Consider the following 12731-nt stretch of genomic DNA (forward strand, 5'->3'; position numbering starts at 1 on the left):
CATGAAACGCCGCCATACTACACAAATTCAATAAGTGTAAAAAAGTAAATTATGTAAGTTACTTTACACTCTTGTTAATAGTATAGGTGTTTTTTTTTTCTTATATTTACTTTAAAGAACCTACATAAATCCATTATTTTATAATAAGTCTATCAAAATATTTGATCCTTTCAAAGTTTTTCGTGGTTCTCTACGCCGCGCCGTTGTCTTGTATACTAGACAGCTACGGATGGGAATGTTAACTAGATATGCGAATTCTCAAAGTAAATATCATATATAAAGAGATTTATACCTATATTTGTATTTGAAATCATAAGAGTCGAAAAATTGTCATAGAAGTGAGGTTGTAATATACGAGAACTAAAAATCTCATCTAAGGAACATGTCGAAAATACGACACATACATGTCGTGAATTGTATAATGAATTGTCATTCAACCTTTATTGGGAAATTCCCGTTTGATTTCTTCAGCGATAACTTTCAAACCTTCGTAATACTGTGGCAGAACTGTGTGCAAAAGTCCCTCTGGAAAGTTGAATTGGTAGCCGTCAGTAATTTCCAAAGTGTATGCATATGGAATCTTTTCCACTGCAAAAGCGTAGTCATCGCTTCCTCCGGCAGCAGGGTACCATTGGCCAGCGCTCAGGATCTTAAACGGTCGCCCTCCTGCTTTTACCACAGCCTTAGAATACACTTGTGCAAGACGATGGAGTTTCTCCCATTCATCTGGCAAATAACTCCCCGTAAAACCATAAGGATAAACAAAGTACTCTCCGTATGAGTGTATAGATATATACAGCTTTATACGTTTGGAGTTAGCCTTCATTACTTTGCGGACTAGTCTCGTCTCGCGTTCAGAGAAGGCCTTTTCACCGGCATACGTTTGGAAGTTGCAGGGATCGAAGGAGGCGCCGCGATATCCCCACATGAAGTCGTAATTTCGATTGATATCTGCCCCGAAGCACTCCTCCCTCCATGTTTTCGATCTTGATTTTCTCCACATACGGTTCTGTGAAAAAAATAAGACTTCTAGTATGATTACCAGCTTTGGCTACTAAATGGCTAAATGCACACTGCAAAAATATGCTGACATAGAGCTGATCGGATGATCAGTTGGTAAATTGATCATTAGAGATTGAGATTAGAGTTGGTCATTAGAGAGCTCGAGATGTATGAACATACTGAATACACAAAGAAAGGTGAGGAGTACAGCTCGGTCAGCAACGAAGTTATCAAATATTGCAAATAAAGTAGGTATAACTTGTTTCCTGCTTATCATTAGAGATGCCCCGAATAGTGAATTTCCCTCTCCCTCTCGGCCGAATACCGAATATTCAGCATGACATGCGAACATTTTGAGTCACAATTATTATGAAAACTGTTCGCCAGCAAAGCACAACGTTTGATGATATATTTTTATGTTGAACAGAATCAATTAATGTAGATCAATCAAATCAGACACATGATAAAAATTGAATATTTTCGAATCAACAAATGCTCAAAAACGTGCCTTTTTATTTAACTACTTTTCAAGAATACATTTTAAATATTAAATATACCTAGCTTTTGGTTATTATTTGTGTATTTTTTCTTTTTAGGTAGTTGCAACAGTTATTCGGTATTCGGCCGAATGTGTAGTACTATTCGAATATTCGGCAAAGTGGCCGAATAGGCCGAATACCGAATAGTTGCCAAATATTCGTGGCATCTCTACTTATCATAGGATGGTATTTCACCTGTCCAATTTCATTGTCCAATGTAATTGCGTCTCACTACCATGTGAGACGCAAGAAACATTGGACAAAGATATTGCACAGATGGAATACCACCCATAGAGATGCTTCGTAACGTGGAGGATAGAATGATCACTAGGTTCTCACGTCAGGGTCCGATCTGGAGTACTCATAGCCGTCAGGGTTGACCACGGGCAGTATGTACCAGTCCACGCCCTGCAGCCACTCCGTTTCGTGGGTCGGTTTCTTTGCCGCCATCACTAGCTGGTCGATTATGTACATCGCAAATGCAGGGGCCGCCCACTCTCGTGCGTGGGCACCTTAAAAATGTACCCACTTAATGGTAATGTTTTGTATACTTAATGTTTTAAGTTTTTAAGTGGTAAAATTATTGCGCTGAAGAATTAGCTTAGTCTAACCTGCGTCTATAAATATGATTGGATTCCGGGCTCTGTGGTTAGCGGAGATCTTGATCAGGGTTAATACTCGACGTTCGTAGCTCCTTCCAAGGTTCTGAAGTTTTACATAGCGGCGATTTTCTTTTGATACAGTTTTTAAGTGTTTTGATATCTGTAATTTGAGTGTCAAAAGTCAACAAGTTATATTAGAATCAATTCCACTAAATAAATTAGACCGCTATGTGCAGTGGCGGATTTGCAGTCTGTCGCTCTAGGCCCCAGGCCCTGTAGCTGCCCCTTTCTCAGCACCCATCATATTGACTACATTTGCAGTTATTTCTTGTTATCATCAGCGAATTTTTTGTCACAATTAGCCGCCCTAGGCCCGGGCCTACTGGGCCTTAGGGCAAATCCGCCACAGGCTATGTCTGTGTATCTTTCGTGTGTAATGTGTGTATGGTACCGTAGCTCGTATTAAACGGGTGAAATATAGTTCTAGCTCTATGTTAGACATGTTACTTAACTTATACAGTTATGTAACATCAATAATAAATGGTACTTAGGTATGTTATATTTTTTGTTATTGTTGGCCATTAATTATAAAGTTCACTATGTTAACGGAATTGAATACAATACTTACATCTAGGTAGGAATTATATTGTAATGACTGGTACTGGTTATGTTTTCTTATCAGTGCCACCTCCTTATCAAAATATCTGAAAAATGTTATAAGTACTAAGTGTAAGGCCTGAGTGGACGCTCGAGTTGAGCGTGCAGCGGGGCGGGGCGTGCGGCGTGCATGTTAAACAAATGCAAACGTATAGGAGCGGCCTTAGTGCACGCTGCTCAAATCACTTGTGAGCCCGACTCCACGCTTGCACGCCCCGCCGAACGCTCCTCTTCGAGCGTCCATTCAGGGCCTCAGGCCTTATTGGAGAGCGACCAGCGGCACGTAGAGCGGGGCGTGCAGCGTTGCGTCGAGCGTTCAAGGGATTTAAACAGCCTGCTCTAAGTATAGTATTGTTTGGCATCAATAATATATTTATAAAAAGTATAAAAGCTCACCTGCCATAATGATCTACAAGTTTAACGCCCATCCCTCTCAACTTGGCAAACTTTTCTACCCTCATCCGATCTTTAGGGGACACCAACACATCAGTAGTGTCGTTCAGCCCGTGGCTGTGCTTCATTATGTCCACGTCATCTGAATCGGTGAGCGTCATTAGCGTCTTCAGCTGTTTGTTGTTGTATGGCGTGATTTGTATGAGTGTGTAGCTAAAATGAAGCAGAAGATGAATGCCTGATAATGAACGGCGCGCGGTCGATCAATTATCATACATTACGCTCGACCAAATGTACCTATATACCATCGCCCATACTGTTAACTTATTATAAAAGGCATAAGGTCAAGGTCCACCGATGTACAGTTACGAGTGTTGCTGTTTGTATCAACGGACTTGATTTGCCGCTCGCCGCTCGCCTCTTACGTCTTGTCCGCGGCCTGACGCATTAAATATTTTTATATTTATACGGCTCACACTCACTCATTATATTTATTTATCCCATTTACTCGCCAAAAGCACCCGAGGATACCTGCAATGCAATTATTTATGTGTTGTAAATTTATTTTAAGTTGTGGAATAAGGAGGAAGTGTATTTGTATACTTACCGAATATAATTACTAACAGCTTGGCCATTTCGCAGTTGATAATATTTTATGATTTATATTTAAATAATAGGTATTTTACTTTAATTATTCTCTACTTCTGTCTGTAGAAGAGAAATTAAAAAGAAACATTGTGTAGATATATCTATACGTCGAATCAGTTTTAGCATCGGAAGCCAAGTAAACTCTGAGCCTAATTAATGATACGGCTATTTCATCGAGATAGCAACGCGAATGTTAATTATGTATGGTTCTCCATATAAAATTGGATAATACTCGTAGGTAAGTTAGTTAGATCGTGTAGTGATTGCAAAAAAGGAAAAATGTATTATGAATTGTCATTCAGCCTTTATTCGGAAATTCTCGTTTAATTTCTTCAGCCATAACTTTCAAACCTTCGTAGTACTGTGGCAGAACTGTGTGTAATAGTCCCTCTGGAAAGTTGAATTGGTAGCCGTCAGTAATTTCCAAAGTGTATGTGTACGGAATCTTTACTACGCCAAAAGCATAATCACAACTTCCGCCGGCAGCTGGGTACCATTGCCCGGTGCTCATGACTCTAAACGGTCGCCCTCCTGCTTTTACCACAGCCTTAGAATACACTTGTGCTAGACGATTTAACTTCTCCCATTCATCTGGCAAGTAACTCCCAGTAAAACCCCAAGAATGAATAAAGTACTCTCCGTAAGAGTGTATAGATATATACAGCTTTATACGTTTGGAGTTGTCCTGCATTACTTTGCGGACTAGTCGCGTCTCGCGCTCAGAGAAGGCTTTTTCCCCAGCGTATGTTTGGAAGTTACACGGATCAAAGGAAGCGCCTCTGTAGCCCCACATGAAGTCGTAATTCCGATTGATATCTGCCCCGAAACACTCCTCCCTCCATGTTTTCGATCTTGTTTTTCTCCACATACGGTTCTGTGAAATAATAGGTACTTATAGTATGATTCCCAGCTTTAAAATATGGCCACAATGGCGAGCGTCCATGACATGGAACTGATCGAATGATGTAGTTGGAAGATTTACCCTAAGGCCAAGTAGGCCCGGGCTTAAGAGTGGCGAGATATTAAGTGCGGCACTCGGCAGTCTACCTATATGATGAGTGCCGAGAAAGGGGCGGCTAGAACTTACTACAGGGCTTGGGGCCTAGGGCGGCAGACACTGCAAATCCGCCACTGAGTTGGAAGGAAGAAGCCAAAGGAATTCATCGACGGAAATACAAAGAGAAATTGAGCTCGAGATGTAGGTTACTTGATACACAAAGAAAGGAGAGGAGTACAGCTCCTGTCTGCAACTAAGTGATCAAATATTACTAATAAAGTAAATAACTTGTTTCCTGCTTATCATAGACATGCTTCGTAAGGTGGAGGATAGAATGATCACTAGGTTCTCACGTCAGGGTCCGATCTCGAGTACTCATAGCCGTCAGGGTTGACCACGGGCAGTATGTACCAGTCCACGCCGTGCAGCCACTCCGTTTCGTCTTTTTTCTTTAAAGTCATCACTAGCTGGTCGATTATGTACATCGCAAATGCAGGGGCTGCCCACTCTCTTGCATGCGCACCTTGAAAATGTAGGTGATTGATCGTTGTTTTTAAATAAGCAGGTACATTAGATAACTCAATCATTTCGAATTCAAATTATTAAACTTGCCATGATACATGTTAATAATTACTTATGCATTAAGAGGGACTTTTAGTGACCAAATAGGTACTTGCGTAACAACAAGAGACCAAAGTTAATTTTTGCTGCGAGTTAAATTAAAACTTTAAGGAATAAGGTGCAAGGCTTTTAACCTTCGCAATTCGAATATACATTAATGTACAAACAGTAAGCTAAATTCAATTTTGCTGCATGCGTGAAACAAAAAAAGATCTTGAAATGTTGGGTGTTTAATTAATGTTCATCCAATAATAACTTTGACCAGAACAGAATCCGATTAGGACTGGCAAAGCGACTGGGCAACTGTGGTGCTAGGTTGTGAGTGGGACTGAATGGGGTTGGCCGGTCGAAGTATTTAGCAGATGGTGCCAGCATAGCGTTCGCGGCTTCCCGCACGAGTGTGGCGGGGCTCTAGAATTGTGCCAATTTTTTTTAATGGAATTTTATGTCCTATATGAGCCCTTTAAGCCAAATCTCATAGAAAAAGGGACAAGATGAGATAACGCCATCTATATATGCAAACCTTTGACAGTTGCCAACCCCATTGGGACTGGGTGTTATTTACCTGCATCTATAAAGATGATAGGATTCCGGGCTCCGTGGTTAGCGGAGATTTTGATCAGGGTCATAACTCGACCTTCGTAACTCGTTCCAAGATCCTGCAGTCTTACATATCGGCGATTTTCTTTTAATACAGTTTTTAAGTGCTTTGATATCTAAAATTTGTGTGAAAAATGTAATTAAATCCAGTAATTTTTTTTTAGCAAAAACGGGTGTTAGGCCGCGGTTTGCGCAGCGCGGCGAGCAGCTAATTAAGGCGGTTAATCGCAATGTATAGTCGTTCGATTCGTAGCTGGCCCCGAACGGCAAATCCTTTGTCTATTGTTAAGTAAAACGGCACGTGCGATCCTTTTTTGACATTGGAAATGTCTTTTTCGTTCGCTCCAGTATACGGTCGGATTTCACGAAAAAGTGCGATCCCCTTATATCTCGGAAAGTTGTGAAGATATGATATTAAAAAATAGGCTCAAAAGACGCATAATCACGAGAGCTGTAAGGTGCAAAAATAATTATTCGAGAAAGTCAAAAACAAAAAAAGTTATGGTCGAAATAGTGAAAATAAAATTCAATTTTTTCCGGATTTTTGATTTTGGTGCTCGATAATTTGGAAACGAAGAATGATATCAAAAATTTGAGAAAAACGGCTCTGGACAATTTAGTCAGCTACAATTTGAGCCTAAAACAAAGACGATCGGGTTAAGGGTTTGCCCTGTAGCCTAACCTTAAAATAGTCAAAAAGTCAGAACGACATTTTTCACAGGACATTTATGACTTCATGTTTCGCAGAGTTCGTTATCGGTGTTTGTTGTGAATTATCGGGATTATGACGGCAGAATAACACTTGCACTGCGTGGGCTTTCAAAATCGCTGCAGATTTTTCTTGGTCTAACTCTATCTATCCTGTTTGAGACGGGCGTAGATAACGCACTATTCGACAATCTATGCATTCTTGTGGTGGTGGAAATAGAAATAGAGATAGAGGCAGAGGTAGAGGTAGAGGCAGAGGGAGAGGGAGAGGGAGAGGGAGAGGGAGAGGGAGAGGGCGAGGGAGAGGGAGAGGGAGAGGGAGAGGGAGAGGGAGAGGGAGAGGGAGAGGGAGAGGGAGAGGGAGAGGGAGAGGGAGAGGGAGAGGGAGAGGGAGAGGGAGAGGGAGAGGGAGAGGGAGAGGGAGAGGGAGAGGGAGAGGGAGAGGGAGAGGGAGAGGGAGAGGGAGAGGGAGAGGGAGAGGGAGAGGGAGAGGGAGAGGGAGAGGGAGAGGGAGAGGGAGAGGGAGAGGGAGAGGGAGAGGGAGAGGGAGAGGGAGAGGGAGAGGGAGAGGGAGAGGGAGAGGGAGAGGGAGAGGGAGAGGGAGAGGGAGAGGGAGGGGGAGGGAGAGGGAGAAATGAAATATGTATGTACTTATGCGCCACGGCGACAATTATTCAAACTTGGATACGCGTGTGGAAATTTTGCAATTTGTTTGTTCACATGCGTTATGTCCAGGATACTTGTGTTAGTCTAAGAATAAAATAATTATCATTCAACGTTGTAGTTTTATTTCGTAACTTTTTCCTTATCCAGACTTTCTCGTCGCTCAGCGACAATATTTTTTCGAATTCCGTAGATTCATTTCCAATGTGCTCGATAGTCGTGTGAGGCACGAATCTGTGAATTTTTCAAGTAATGGCATGTGCGGTTTTACTTAGAGCAACTATACCTATGAATTGCCTTGATTTGCCGCTCGCCGCGCCGCACGCCGCTTGCGTCCAGTCCGCGACCTTATAGGTAAGTTTTACCATTTTGTGTGTGGCTGTGGCACCGTAGCTCTTAAAGCCCTATTAAACTGGTGTGTTTTTTTATGTGAAAACATAAAACAGGTATTCTACCGGTGGATGCCATGTTTTATCAAAGTCAGTTTATTCGTATTATAACGGAATTTAATACAATACTTACATCTTGGTAGGAATTATATTGTAATGACTGGTACTGGTCATGTTTTCTTATTAGGGCTACCTCCTTATCAAAATATCTGAAAAATGTAAACTAATAAGGATCAAAGCCTGAGTATATTAGGGTAGGGTCTCACGTCTTAGTGAAGAGCGACCAGCGCAGCGGTACGTATGGATTACGATAGATATGACCGCAAGGTGACGCAAGCGCGAGCAGGCGACCGTTCCGTAGCCAACTACTACTGCTAGACACCAACATTGGTGTGGGCCGCATGTACTTGTAGCGACGCGACGAAATCGCGGAGTGAGTCACGCCTGCGGGCTCAGCATGGTTCCATTTTTATTGACTATCACTATGCCCGTCACTTTCGCACTTACATACTTGTTAGAACGTGACAGGCATGGTGACAAATGATAAAAATGCGACCGTGCTACTAGGGCTGGTCTGGCGCTTATCACACTGCTGCACGACGAATCGCGCGCTCACGAACTCGTCAACCAATCGCGTGCGTGATGCGAACTCATCAACCAATCGCGTTGTAGCAATGTCACACCGCTGTACAGGCCCCATTCTTATTGCCCGTAAGGCTAGTCGAGATTTATACGTCAATGATATAAAAAGTATAAAAGCTCACCTGCCATAATGATCTACAAGTTTAACGCCCATCCCTCTCAACTTGGCAAACTTTTCTACCTTCATCCGATCTTTAGGGGACACCAACACATCAGTAGTGTCGTTCAACCCGTGGCTGTGTTTCATTATGTCCACGTCATCTGAATCAGTGAGCGTCATTAGCGTCTTCAGCTGTTTGTTGTCGTATGGCGTGATTTGTATGAAAGTATAGCTAAAATAAAGACTTGAAACATGAACTTTAAACCTTTAGCGTGCCACTTTTCTGTTGAAGCGTTACAGCGCTATTTGAGGCCGTAGACTTTCATATAAAAAGGTTTACCAAATATCACCCTAGATGGCGCTGTACCGAGACCAGTGACCTCTATATCGCGCTAATTAAATTTACAATGCCTCAGGGGCCTATTTTAGATTTAAGCTAGTTATTAATTTCGTTTAGTAGTTGTACCACTGTATATATATTGTATGTAAATAAATGATTTGAAAATATTAAATTTTTATTGAGGTGGGATATAGCTGCTGGTTGTCGGCGTGATTTGTATGAGAGTGTAACCAAAATAGACCTAATAATGAATGCGTTGTAGCGACCCGCCCCCGGTCCGCATGGGTTAAGGATGACTCATGTTAGACCGGGCCGGGGCCAGGCCGGAGCTTGCGGCGCTTCGTTTTCTATGGAAAGCACCACGTGATCACCGATCAGCTATCATAGAAAATGACATGTCAGACGCCTCAGCCCGGTCTAGCGTGAGTCTTCCTTTACACAAAATCTTAACAATTTATACACCTAAACCTTCCTCAACAATGACTCTATTCAAGTGAAAACCGCATGAAAATCCGTTCAGTAGTTTTTGAGTTTATCGCGAACATACAGACAGACGCGGTGAGAAACTTTTTTTATAAGGTGTATAATAGTAGTGTAGGTGTAGATATAGATACCTAGATGTAAATCACACTTACTCATTATATTTATTTAGCCCATTTACTTGCCAAAGGTGACCGAGGATACCTGCAATTATTGCAAATAATAAACAAAAGTACATATTGGGCCCCATAAGTACATTCCACGACTCTTCTCTTTCCGCACAGACTCTACACATGACCGTCCATGGGCCCATTTCTGGAACGGTATTAGACTAAATTATATTAGTCCACGAACTGTCAAATCGTACGGATTACCATGGCAACACACTATTAATATTAGACTAATACCGTTCAAGGTTCTAGAAATGGGCCCCATAAAGCGATTGTAAAGTTGTATATACAATGGTTCAAAGCAAAGGCAATCTGATTAGGAGTGAGTTGAGAAGTATCACGTAAATATATACTTACTGAATATAATTACTAACAGCTTGGCCATTTCTCAGTTGATAATATTGTACTATTTATATTTAAATAATAAGTAATATAGTTGATACTGTAATTATTGTCTACTTCTGTCTGTAAGTAACATGGTGTAGGTACCTCTAGTCTATAGGAATAAACTAGTTTCAACCCCAAAATTCTGCTACCTTCTACTATAACAAAATCACCATTCTATATCAATCGCTTGAGATAATTAAGTGGTACCCTGTAAAACGTTAATGTATTTATTATTCATCCAATTTCCTATAGAAACCTGTAGATAATTGAGTGATTAATAATTCGGTATTGCATAGGCCTAGCCATGACATTAATTAGGCACAGAGTGCACTTGGCTTTTGAATACTAGCTGATTAGAATCATAAGACAATGCTTCTTGCCAATTTCTCTTACATTACAACTCTACTGAAAAATGGCCAAGTTGATAGTAATTTTATTCAGAAAGTATTTATTTACAGGGACTTCTCTAATCTCAGTAGCTTCAGCCCACTAAAATGTTGCCCTGGAGTTTTGCAATTTCCATAGGAGTTGTAATTCAATAACCGGTTAAAGTGAACGAACGATTGTTTAGGCAGGTAGCACGAGCGGGTTTACTTAACAATATACAAAGGATTAGGCCACATTAGGCATCGGGGCTTATTACAAATCGATAGACTATCCCCACCTACTCCATTAGTGGGTGCTGCCTCTACGCGCGCGCCTTAGGCAGAGACGTATTTTAAAATTTGGCGCCCCGGGCCAATAAGTTTCGCCGCCCCAAAAGTCAAGGAAGAAAATCAAAATGCAATCCGCCAGGGACGCCGCCCTTAGCGGATTAGCGCCCCGGGCCATGGCCCGGATGGCCCTAGGGCAAATACGCCCCTGGCCTTAGGGCAGGATTCGCGAGGTAGATAAGTGTAAGGGATAGACGGGGGAGGGATATACAAATTAAGACATAAATAAGTACAATATGAGTAGCAATGTGCAAGTTACTGAACATTCTCAAAATATCCAGAATTTCTGGAAACTTTCATGAGAAAATTTCATGCAAGTTTCCACTTAGAACGTTCCCGTTCTGATGAGTCGTATTATACCTAATTCTGTTAATTAATTGCAACAATTTCAGGTCTTCTCGGTCGCCTGCAAGTAAATGCAAACAAATATAATAAGTGAGTAAGATAAGATATAAATATTAACAAAAAACGTGCGCCACCAACGGCATTCCTACCGGCAAGGCTACCAGCACAAAGGTTGGTAAGCCGGTCGCCTACAAGCATGGTTCGAGCACAGAATAAATAATAGTACTAAGTACCGTACAGAAAGGACACTTCCTACAAAACTGAAGTTTGACAACGATTCAGGGACGAATCATGCTATGCCTTTCTAATGTATGGCACTATCTATTCCTTTGGGCTATTTAGGGTTGTCGTAATGCAAGTCTTTATCTTATCTGTGGTCGTGCACGCAAAAGTACGTCAAGTGGTGTCAGCCCTAATAATTGCTCGGAGCAATGCTGAGCCGAATGGAGCCGAGATTGCCCGAAAGGAGGAGTGTCTCCCCACTGCTTCGAGTACGTCGGACATTCACTTTCCTCTTTATTTCAGTTACACTCTCATAAAAATCACGGCTTATGATCAGCAGTTGAAGACGCTCACCGATTCAGATGACGTGGATATAATGAAACACAGCCACGGGCTGAACGACACTACTGATGTGTTGGTGTCCCCTAAAGATCGGATGAAGGTAGAAAAGTTTGCCAAGTTGAGAGGACTGGGCGAGGGAGATAAATACTTTTGTTTCACAGAACCGTTTGTGTACAAGTACCAATTTTTTTACAGAACCGTATATGGAGAAAATCAAGATCAAAAACATGGAAGGAGAAGTGCTTTGGAGCAGATATCAATCGGAATTACGGCTTCAAGTGGGGTACTGGTGACGCTTCCCTCGATCCCTGCAGCTTCCAAACATACGCCGGCGAAAAGGCCTTCTCTGAACCCGAGACGAGACTAGTTCGTAAAGTTATGAAGGAAAACTCTAAACGTATAAAGCTGTATTTGTCTATACACTCATACGGAGAATATGTTCTTCATCCTTGGGGTTATACAAATAATAGTTTTCCAGATGAACGGAAAAAGTTACATCGTCTTGCACAAAAATATTGTTGTGGTAAAAGCAGGAGGGCGGCAGTTTAAAATCATGAGCGCTGGACAATTGTACGCGGCTGGCGGAGGAAGCTTCGACTACGCTTTTGCGGTGGAAAAGATTCCATATTCGTATGTTTTGGAAATAACTAACGAATTTATCTTTCCAGAGAAGCTCTTGAGCACAGTTCTGCCACAGTATTACAAAGGTTTAAAGAAAATGGCTAAAAAAATTAAACGGGAATTCCCCAATAAAGGCTGAATAGAGTTACACCACGAAGAAACGATATCAATAGCCCTCGCAGTGAAAGAATGACAATAACACTTGCACTGCGTGCGCGTGTGCACTGTGTGCAAAATCGTTGCAGACTTCTCTTGGTCTAACTCTAACCATTTATTATAGTTTTTTTTAGTTGTCTCAACAATACTACCTAAATTATATCTATTTAGCAAACATATGATTTGGTTTACGGTTTATATCACAGAGGTCTTGTTACACGATCATATACAAACATTAAATTTACACCATTGGCTCTGTGAGCTGTAGATGTCGCGATAAGCTTAAGAAAATAAATGTAACAGTGGACCTTAACGCCAGAGACCCTTACTTCCGCCATTTAGAACATTATTTCCAAAAATGAAATGACATCACATCTATCTAACTATCGAACCT

General features: G+C 41.5%; 1 protein-coding gene and 1 long non-coding RNA gene across 2 annotated transcripts; one reads left to right on the plus strand and one right to left on the minus strand.

Annotated features, from left to right (window-relative positions):
- Window positions 1-432: 432 nt before the first annotated feature.
- Window positions 433-9982, minus strand: LOC134803112 (carboxypeptidase B1-like). Its single transcript, XM_063775820.1, has 13 exons — window positions 9909-9982; window positions 9537-9585; window positions 8584-8793; window positions 7953-8028; window positions 6025-6175; window positions 5192-5361; window positions 4313-4715; window positions 3676-3724; window positions 3197-3406; window positions 2772-2847; window positions 2153-2303; window positions 1881-2053; window positions 433-1009 (listed from the first exon to the last, which is right to left on the minus strand). Exons 1-13 carry the CDS (start codon window positions 9934-9936, stop codon window positions 434-436), a joined length of 2322 nt encoding a protein of 773 aa, XP_063631890.1. The 5' UTR covers window positions 9937-9982; the 3' UTR covers window position 433.
- A 1021-nt stretch (window positions 9983-11003) lies between these two features.
- Window positions 11004-12723, plus strand: LOC134803472 (uncharacterized). Its single transcript, XR_010145983.1, has 3 exons — window positions 11004-11086; window positions 11522-11660; window positions 11756-12723. It is a non-coding gene; the product is annotated as an uncharacterized LOC134803472 (long non-coding RNA).
- The last annotated feature ends 8 nt before the right edge of the window (window positions 12724-12731 follow it).

Source organism: Cydia splendana, chromosome 26 (genome assembly GCF_910591565.1).
Source record: "Cydia splendana chromosome 26, ilCydSple1.2, whole genome shotgun sequence".
NCBI lineage: Eukaryota > Metazoa > Arthropoda > Insecta > Lepidoptera > Tortricidae > Cydia > Cydia splendana.

Excerpts from the sequence above, each read along its gene's own strand:
- LOC134803112 (XM_063775820.1), bottom strand. The coding sequence starts at position 9,936 with ATGGCCAAGCTGTTAGTAATTATATTCA. Across the intron at positions 9,586-9,908 it reads GCTGTTAGTAATTATATTCA|GTATCCTCGGTCACCTTTGG; the intron begins GTAAGTATATAT and ends CAATAATTGCAG. Across the intron at positions 8,029-8,583 it reads CTTGTAGATCATTATGGCAG|ATATTTTGATAAGGAGGTAG; the intron begins GTGAGCTTTTAT and ends TACATTTTTCAG.